Genomic DNA, 8,646 nt, shown 5'->3' on the forward strand with positions numbered 1-8,646 from the left:
GATGGAATGACGTAGGGTTGGATAAGCCACACACAGGCCACTTCCTCTCACTTACTTTTCTTTGCTTCCCACTCAACCAGGGCAGTTCCCACGCACTTTTTCAAGATTCTTATCTGCTCCCACACTTGGGGAAGTTCCCAATGCAACCTATCAATCCATGACCACAAATAACACCCAGGAGAGGTGGGGAAAGGAGTTTACCACATGGTCACTGGGTGTGAGCAACTGTTCCCTGTCCCTATGGCTTCCCACTTGTGGCTCCCACCATGGCCTGGAGTTTTGGGTGGAGTTTTTTTTTCAAATAAAAGCCCTCGGCATCTCAGGGTGGCACAGTGGTGAGCTCTTAGCTTCACCAGGCTCATCAAAGCTGCTCCAGGAAGGCCAGAGCCAGACCAGAAGACATGCAGATCATCACCACGGCCCTGGTGTGCTTGCTGCTAGCTGGGATGTGGCCACAAGACGTGGACAGCAAGAGCAGTGAGTGTGGCAGGCATCACTTTGTGTCTCTCTAGGGAGGGCAGAAACATGGTCAGCCACTCTGGGGTTGGAGCAGGCCTCCTTGAACTCACCAACTCAGTCTCCCCTCTTCCTATCTAAAGAGGAGGAATGGTGAACTTGGACGGGCTGGGGGTGAGAGCCAGTAGGAGAACCATGAGTTGGGGCAAACACAGAGAACTGAACTGCCAGCTTCAGTACAAAGAGGCTCTGCTTCATCCAGACCCAAGGGAGGGAGCCTGTGAGGTTACTTGGTTAAAGTGGGAAGGCCCGAGGTCCAGGGGAGGGCCTGGGTGTAGCTTCCACAGCGTGACAGACACAAAGCAGAGTCTGAAGGCAAGACTGGGCTCTAACAGTTGGCTACTCTTGGGCAAGTCACTTTAGCTCTCAAACTCTGCTTTCTCTGTCAGTGAAATGGAGTTGATTATGTCCGCTCTCCAAGGCTGTCTGGAGAGTACCAACCTAGTAAGAGGCATGAAAGGGGTTGCAAACGGAAAAACTAGGAGGAAGAAGCTGGGGTTGGAATGCAGGTCTCTTGCGGGGTGTGGTGTGGGAGGAGAATGCACAAATGAACAGAGTGGGGGTTGGGGGCTGGGAAAGAGCCGAGGACCAGGGCAGGAGGGGATTCAAGAGATTGAGTAGGGCAGCTAGCTAGTTCCTGGGAGCTCTTCCCTTGTCATCTCATCAGCTTGGAGTCCTCAAACAATTCCTAATCTTCCCCAGATCAGGTCTGTGAACTGTGAACCACCGTGTCCTGCATCAGACTGATCAGGTCCCCAGGGTGTGGGGCCCAGGGCCCTTGGACATGAGTATTGGGGTAGAATCATGCATATGCAGTGAAATACCAAAACTGGATGAGCCTTTAGAAACCAGGCTTCAAAAAGTCTTATTTTACAGATGGGAAGTCTAGGGCTGGGGTGAAGGCACATCTTCCTCAAGGTCATTCAGCTGGGGTGCGGGGAGCTCAGATCTGAACCCCAATCTTCTGACTCTTTACCTAGCCCCAGAACGAGGTGGCTGATGAGACAGAGCCATGCCAGCACCCTCCGGATGTGGTCCCCAAACCAGGGCTTGTCCTGGGAGGTGTTTTTTTGCTTGTTTTTTAAAAATTGTGCTACAGGTGAGAGTTTGAGAAATGGATGCAAACCATCGTTTGTGTTCCTCTTCCAGTGCAGGTACCCTTCTCCAGATGTTGCTTCTTATTTGTGGAGAAAGAGATTTCCCTGCGGGCAATCCAGTGTTACAGAAATACCAGCTCCAGCTGCTCCAACGAGGGCTTAATGTAAGTGATCACCTGCTCAATCTCTCCCTAGAGAACAGAACCCCGCCAGCCTGGAATTAGAAGAGTAGACACTAGATGACAGTATTTTACCAGAATAAGGTTTCTAAACCCAGAGTTGCCAGCATCTGGGTGCAAACCGCGCTTGGGCGCTAGAGGGAGCACGGAGCTTCCTAGCAGGTGTGAGGAAGGATGCATCTGTGCTCCTGCAGTGACTTGTGTTTCCTGAAACTCCAAGGTGCCAAGTATTACATCCCAGCATTATGAGCTAAGAGGAAGGAATTGTTTAACAAAAGCACAAGGGGTTATTGTGCACTAGGAAGAGCAAGGGAACCAGGATTAGTTCCTGCCTCTAGATTTGGAACCCATAGTCTTGGATGACCGTGGACAGGTAACTCCTTTGTACCTAATTATCTGCGTATCCTTCTGTATTCCTTATCCGTGAAGGGGCATAAACATAGCTGCATCACAGGGTCTTTACAAACTTAACTGGGGTAGCTTTCACATACCAGTCAGTATTTTAAGGCTTTTTTGTGTATATTCTCTCTGTCGATCCTCTTGGGGTACATATTTTTGTTATCATGAAAAGTGAGGTTCCGGAAGGTAGAGATATTTGTCTAAGATCAACTAGATAGTAAGAGACAGAGTTGGTCTATAGATTGGACAATAGTCCAGTTTAGGAAGTAGACAGATCAGGAGAGAAAAATACACACACACACACACACACACACACACACAGGCACACACACACACACACACGCACCAACACACGAGTCCGATGCAACAAGTAAGGCCCCAGATGGACGCAGAAACATTAAAGTTGGAGCAGAGAGCTATTCTAGGATGCGAATTTCTCATCGTCAGAATGTTTTCAGGCTCTTCAGCCCCACCCCGATACACCAAATTGAAACCAGGAGAGGGGGCCAGGAAGCTCAATTCATAAGCTCCTGGTGCTTTGGCTGTTCCCCACCGTGCCAACCACACATCCTGTACAGCAACTTCATTTACAGAGGGGAGCCCAAGGCCCAGCAAGAGCAGCTTAGGGGACCTGGCAGCCGGAGGAGGCGGGGCTTGTGTGGTGCTCACCCAGTGGTGGCTTGGGTGGTTCAGCCTTCTCTCTTATTCTCTGTTCACAGATTCAAGCTGAAGAGAGGCAACGAGGTCTGCGCCTTGAACCAGGCTAGATGGGTTCAGAATCACATTAAAAAGCTGAGCCACTGCCTGCCAAAAAGAAAATGAGCAGATTTCTTTCCATTATGGGCTCTGGAAACCACATAGCTTCACCTGTCCCGGAAACCCCCAGTCCTACACCATTCCTTCTGCCCCGCTTTTGCTGGGTCACAGAGGATCTGCTTGGTCTTGATAAGCTATGTTGTTGCACTTTCTACATTTAAATTATAGAATGATCAACCCCCAGCCCTCTGTGTCTCTTGGATTTCAGAGTGAAAACTTGATTGGCATTGAGAGGTGGAAGACAGGGACAGAAGGATGGGGCAGGAGGAGGGAGACATGTTGTACCTGGTGCCAGGGGAACTGAGCTAATAAGTGACTCAGTACCTCTCAGTGACTGCCTTTGTCCTGGAGGGTAAGCTTTGACTCGGGGTGGTGGTGTAGATTCTCTGCCTCTAGATTTGGCTTCCAAGAGGGGTACAGTGGAACAGAAAGTTGGGGTTCACAGCTGGGTCCACATTTGGGTGCAAGACCCTTCTCCATAAGAAGAGAAAAATACACACATACACATACACACACACACAGGCACACACAGACACACACACATGCACCAACACACGAGTCCAACACAACAAGTAAGGCACTTCTCCCTAAGAAGAGAAAAATACACACACACACCCACACACACACACACACAGGCGCGTGCACACACACACACACGCACCAACACATGAGTCCAACACAACAGGTAAGGTCCCAGATAGACATAGAAACATTTCTCTGCCCAGCGGCCTCGGGGGGTGATGTTATCACCAAATCACAGCAGCCCTAGCTGGAGGGGATCATGTGAGGTTGTCTGCCTGTAAAATGTTGCTAAACCCACTTTACAGATGAGGTGACTGAGTGCTAAAGAGAGATGCGGCAATTCAGGGGCAGATCTGGTGTTAGAGCCCAGGGCCGTTGCCTCCCAGGATAATTCCTCCAGGTGTCCCAAATTGCCAAGTGTACTGCCTGACGCAGCGTGGTACCAGATCTGGGGGACAGGCCCTGCTGTTGTCAGCAGTGCCCATCTCTCCTTGAGGAAGATCTCGGTGGGTGTCCAGGCATGGGTGGGTTCCGAGTCTGACTGAAATGCCCACCCAGCTTATCTGGAGGAATGAGGCTGTCTTGGGAAGAGCAGGAGAACCCTCGGTGGACACATAGGAAGAGGAGGCCCGATGCCTTAAAAGGGACATTCACAAGCTCCAATTTGTACAACGTGTGATTCAAGGAAGAATAGCCAAGGAAGGAAGTATTTCTAGGTCTTGGGGTTGGCACACCTTTACCTTTAAAGGTCACTTTTAGAGGACAAAGGTCTCATGCTGTGTTTCCCTCATTCCCCATCCAACACGTCACACATCTGGCCCAGTCTTCTTAATCTGTTTCCTCCCCTCCACCCCCATGACTGCCCTTCCTCAGCCCTTATGACTGCCCCCCATCACACATCTGGCCGTCTTCTTTATCTGCCTCCTCTCTTCCACCCCCATGACTGCCCTTCAGCCCCTATTTTCTCTTGCAGTAGGTTGTTTTCAGCCCTCCCTTCTCAACTCCATCTTATCCACAGCCAAAAGTTACTCTTCCTGGCATCCATTCTTCCCTCTGGATAACTCAAAAACCTTCAGACCTTCCTCCTGCCTTCGGAACTGAGTCTAAATTCCCCACCCTGATATTCTAATTCCTCTAGAACCTGCCCTCAACTTTCCTTTCTACATGTCTCCAACTTTTACACTCTAGAAACCCAAATCTGAGCGTTTGGGGATATTCCTCCCAGGCCCTCTCCCCACATTGCCCTCTTGGACCTCCCCTAAAAGAATCTTTGCTATGACCACACTTTCCCATCCTCTAAGGTCTGTTCGGCCCAAGTGCCCTCTTCCCTACCAAGCCTGAGGCTCACTAGGACTTACTTGGTCATCTGGTTTCCCTCTGGGTGTCAGGTGCACATGAAGTCTGAATCACTTGCTGCTTCGAGTGGGGAGGCATAGATTGGGGTGGGAGACAAGAGGGGGAGGGAGGGGTTTACTTTTGGCAGGAGTATGATTTTAAAGAAAGAAATGAACTGAATATGAAACTGATGAGTTGCGAGCCAGGAGCACCCATGCTGAGGACTGGAACCATTGTTCCAGAACAGCCTGGGCTGGTGAGGCAGGCCCTCCCTGAAACTCAGATGAGCCAGGCTAGCCTCACGGCCAGGGCCTCTGTACATCCGCCATCCACTGGCATGCTCTGTCATCCACCCACACCTCCTAGAGCTCCTACTGGTTGGAAGTCACTCCTGAAGAAAACACCACTGTGTAAGAGATTTTAAATAAAGTGTATTTTCTGTAAAATGTCAGCAGTCCTACCATTGCATTCATCTTTCCACAATAACATATTTAGCAACGCCTCACATTCACTTCCCTACATTGGGAGGATGCATCGCCTCCCTACATTGCAGCATCCCTTCATGTCCATGACTCCCACAGGCACGCTCTCAACCTCTGGGAGCCAAAGAGAAACCCACTGCTAGCAGCTCACAGTGGAAGGGAAGGGGACTTACAGATAGCAACCAACTTGCTCAACGCCTTGCTTTAAAAAAGATCACCAATACTCAAATAAACTCCAAACCAGCAGCAAGTCATATAATAGGCAATATTACTTAACACATAGTACATTTTGAATCACAAAACAGAATGCATCCGATTTGAAAATTATGGTAGAAATATTCCAAAGTATAGAAGAGGAGGCCGGAGGAGAATGGAAAAGTCATTTCACATACTCCCGCTTGATTTCAGTGGGGGTAGCAGAGTTCAAGTCTTCAGCGTGTGAGCTTTCTGGCCCAGGTGCTTCATACAATTCTGGACCCACTTCTCCTTTGGGTCAGCACACATCTCCTTGCCCAGTTTGGTTCTGAAGCTGTGGAGGAAGGAAAGCTGGCGCAGTTAGATGGAACCCTTTGAGGGTTTACCTAGGAGATGACACACTGGGCTCTAAACCTGCCTGACCCACCTGCTACAGGTGAAGAGGCACCCCTGCGGGACAGGAGGTAGGAGGTGTGTGGACAGAAGGGGTCTCTGGAGGCAACCAGTGCTCTTGCTGCCCCTGGGAAACTGATCTTGGCATCTGCTAAAGGGTGTGGCCTGCTGCCCATCCAGCAAGCAGGGCATGGGAAATTATAGGCCGTCTTCGGGCCTGTTGTGCAGCCAAAATAGGAGGATTTGCATCACATAGTCTGGTTAGATCTCATCCTGAGTAAGATCCCAGGTCAGTCTGATGTCTGTCTCCTGGGGCAGAATTTTGGACTGGGGAATGTGGGGTTGGGGAGGAGCCAGGTGAGCAGGGACTTTTCTACCCACATGACAGCCTTCTGGGGACACCGGCTGGTGGTGATCCGATAGCTCTTCAACCTCTGCAAGGAGATCTTCTTACTGCTAAATGTGAAGCAGCAAATGGATGGGACGTTGAGTGCATCTAGAAATAGTTACAAATAAAAAGCTTTGAGAATATTTTAGGCTTTTCTCAGCTTGAATACAGCAGGGAGCATCTGTATGGGATGCAAAGCAAAGAGGAAGAAGTAGATCTTACCCACCTCCAAGCCCAGCGCTCCCGCCCTAGACCCCGAGGTGAGGTGGGACCTGTGACATGGGCCTCAGGATCTCAAAGGCTCAGCTGCATGGTGAGGACTTGTCACTGCCATCTAGGGGGAGGCCACGGGCAAGGCCAGTGGGAAAGGTACTGGGTGTGGTCCCAGATGTGCAGAGTTTGGGAAAATCAGATGAGGTCAAAGAAAAGGCCCTAAATTTGGAGTCAGAAGCTTAGGTTTCATTCTTGCTCTGGGATAAGCTGGAGGTGGGCGGGTAGGGTCCCTTCTGTCTCCAACATGGGCTTCAGCTTTCTATCTTTAAAATTAGATGTTAAAGTGAACCTCTGAGGAGCCTTACTATTCTGGTGGGCTTAGAAGTGGGGCACTTGGCTGGGCATGGCTGCTCACGCCTGTAATCCCAGCACTTTGGGAGGCCGAGACGGGAGGATCACTTGAGGTCAAGAGTTTGAGACCAGCCTGGCCCACATAATGAAACCCCTTCTGTACTAAAAATACAAAAATTAGCTGCACGTGGTAGCGGGTGCCTGTAATCCCAGCTACTCAGAAGGCTGAGGCAAGAGAATCGCTTGAACCTAGGAAGCGAAGTTTGCAGTGAGCCAAGATCTCACCCATGCACTCCAGCCTGGGCAACAGAATGAGACTCGATCTAAAAAAAAAAAAAAAGTGGGAGCACTTGGGCTTAGGTCTTCCTTGAAGAGAGAAACAGAGGGAAAGAGAGGGAGAGGGGAGGTGATGGTGACTTACCTGGCTGAGCAAGTCCCTGGGGATTGAAAGCTGCTGTTATAAGCAGCAGGCACAGAAGCGCTGCAGAGACTTTCATGTTGAAGGGTAAGAGATGGAGATTTCACAATGTTTCTTTGCCTCCCTGCTCCTCTGGCTGTTCTGCCTGCCTTTTATAGGGAGTGGGGAGGCTTGGAGCTCTCAGAGGACCTTGGCCTGAGTAGGGTGTTGACCAAGTCATGATGAAGGGGGATCTTGAATCTGCTGAGCTGGAGCTGGGCACCAAAAACTTTTTTAGGAAATGCAAGAGGGAAGCTGAGGGCTGAAGCAGCATGGCATGGCTTCCTTCTGGCTGTCCAGGCCACAAGGAGCCAGAGAGGAAAAAGGGACACAGATGTGCCCCAGCCACTCACTATGGGAAGCCATCCAAGGAGCTGTTTTCTGCTTACTTTCTCTAGCAGAAAAAAGAAAAACAATGAAAATTAACTCCTGTAGAGAAAAGAGTGCTATGCTAAGGACTCTGTTCATGTTATATATTTAGTTTGAGGAGGTACGTACCATTATGATCATGCCCATTTCATAGATGAGGAAATGGATGCAGAGAGATTAAATAACTTGACCAAAGTCTTCTGGGAAATGAGTAGGAAAGCTAGAAGAGAAAGCTAGTCTGCTTATATTTTATCACCAAGGTAGTTTCAAACTTTCGTTTAGCTGCAGAAGTCTTTTTCCAAGTCAACTTTTATGTGGAAGTCTAATATCTGAAACAGATTAAGTCACGTTCTGATGACAGGGGCTCCTTACATTCCATAATATGACCCCTTCTGCCCCTCAGGCCCAGAGGGACATGGTTCAAACACCTCTGACTGATGCGAGCCCCCTGTTTCCAGGAAGGACCATTGGGTTTCTGGAGCTGTTGATGGGAGGGTTGGGGTGGTCCTCAGAGCAAAGACGTGATGTGTTTGGCCCATTCCTGGGCTCTTCCTGCGAGGGGCACATACCTGGGAGCTGGGAGTTGGGGAGGGAATGGCTTAGAATGGTTGAACATGTCCCTTCCCCACTCATCCCTAGCTCCAAGACTTGGCACAATTTTTGTGCCTTCCTGGAATACTCATCCCTCTGCATTCCACTCTAGCAAAATAAGCCCAGGGAAAGTAAAGGGAAGAAATAAACAGCTAGGATTAGAGAAATAGGAAACAGTAAATATTAGAAAGGATAGATGAAGCCGAAAGTTGGTTCTGTAGCCTATTATGAAGCTAAAACTCTCCTGAACTGACCATGAAAAAAAAGAAAAAAAGGGGCCGAGGCCAGGGGGATCACTTTAGGTCAAGAGTTCTAGAGCAGCCTGGACAACATGGTAAAACCC

At 49.6% G+C, this 8,646-nt stretch overlaps 2 protein-coding genes across 2 annotated transcripts; one reads left to right on the forward strand and one right to left on the reverse strand.

Annotated features, from left to right (window-relative positions):
* Positions 1–329: 329 nt before the first annotated feature.
* Positions 330–3,190, forward strand: CCL1 (chemokine (C-C motif) ligand 1). The gene is made up of 3 exons (XM_011968589.1): positions 330–477; positions 1,666–1,777; positions 2,911–3,190. The coding sequence occupies exons 1-3, from the start codon at positions 402–404 to the stop codon at positions 3,011–3,013; spliced, it is 291 nt and encodes a 96-aa protein (XP_011823979.1). The 5' UTR covers positions 330–401; the 3' UTR covers positions 3,014–3,190.
* Positions 3,191–5,278: 2,088 nt separating this feature from the next.
* Positions 5,279–7,458, reverse strand: CCL13 (chemokine (C-C motif) ligand 13). Its single transcript, XM_011968590.1, has 3 exons — positions 7,308–7,458; positions 6,316–6,430; positions 5,279–5,875 (listed from the first exon to the last, which is right to left on the reverse strand). Exons 1-3 carry the CDS (start codon positions 7,381–7,383, stop codon positions 5,770–5,772), a joined length of 297 nt encoding a protein of 98 aa, XP_011823980.1. The 5' UTR covers positions 7,384–7,458; the 3' UTR covers positions 5,279–5,769.
* Positions 7,459–8,646: the final 1,188 nt, after the last annotated feature.

This window comes from Mandrillus leucophaeus, unplaced genomic scaffold (genome assembly GCF_000951045.1).
Source record: "Mandrillus leucophaeus isolate KB7577 unplaced genomic scaffold, Mleu.le_1.0 Scaffold849, whole genome shotgun sequence".
NCBI classification, from domain to species: domain Eukaryota; kingdom Metazoa; phylum Chordata; class Mammalia; order Primates; family Cercopithecidae; genus Mandrillus; species Mandrillus leucophaeus.

Bases quoted from the DNA above. Each gene is read 5' to 3' on its own strand.
- CCL1 (XM_011968589.1), top strand. From the start codon at position 402: ATGCAGATCATCACCACGGCCCTGGTGTGCTTGCTGCTAGCTGGGATG. The intron at 478-1,665 runs GTGAGTGTGGCA...TTCCTCTTCCAG, and splicing joins AGACGTGGACAGCAAGAGCA to TGCAGGTACCCTTCTCCAGA. The intron at 1,778-2,910 runs GTAAGTGATCAC...CTCTGTTCACAG, and splicing joins TGCTCCAACGAGGGCTTAAT to ATTCAAGCTGAAGAGAGGCA.
- CCL13 (XM_011968590.1), bottom strand. From the start codon at position 7,383: ATGAAAGTCTCTGCAGCGCTTCTGTGCCTGCTGCTTATAACAGCAGCT. The intron at 6,431-7,307 runs GTAAGTCACCAT...AACTATTTCTAG, and splicing joins CCAGGGACTTGCTCAGCCAG to ATGCACTCAACGTCCCATCC. The intron at 5,876-6,315 runs GTGGGTAGAAAA...CTTCCTCCACAG, and splicing joins TGTCCCCAGAAGGCTGTCAT to CTTCAGAACCAAACTGGGCA.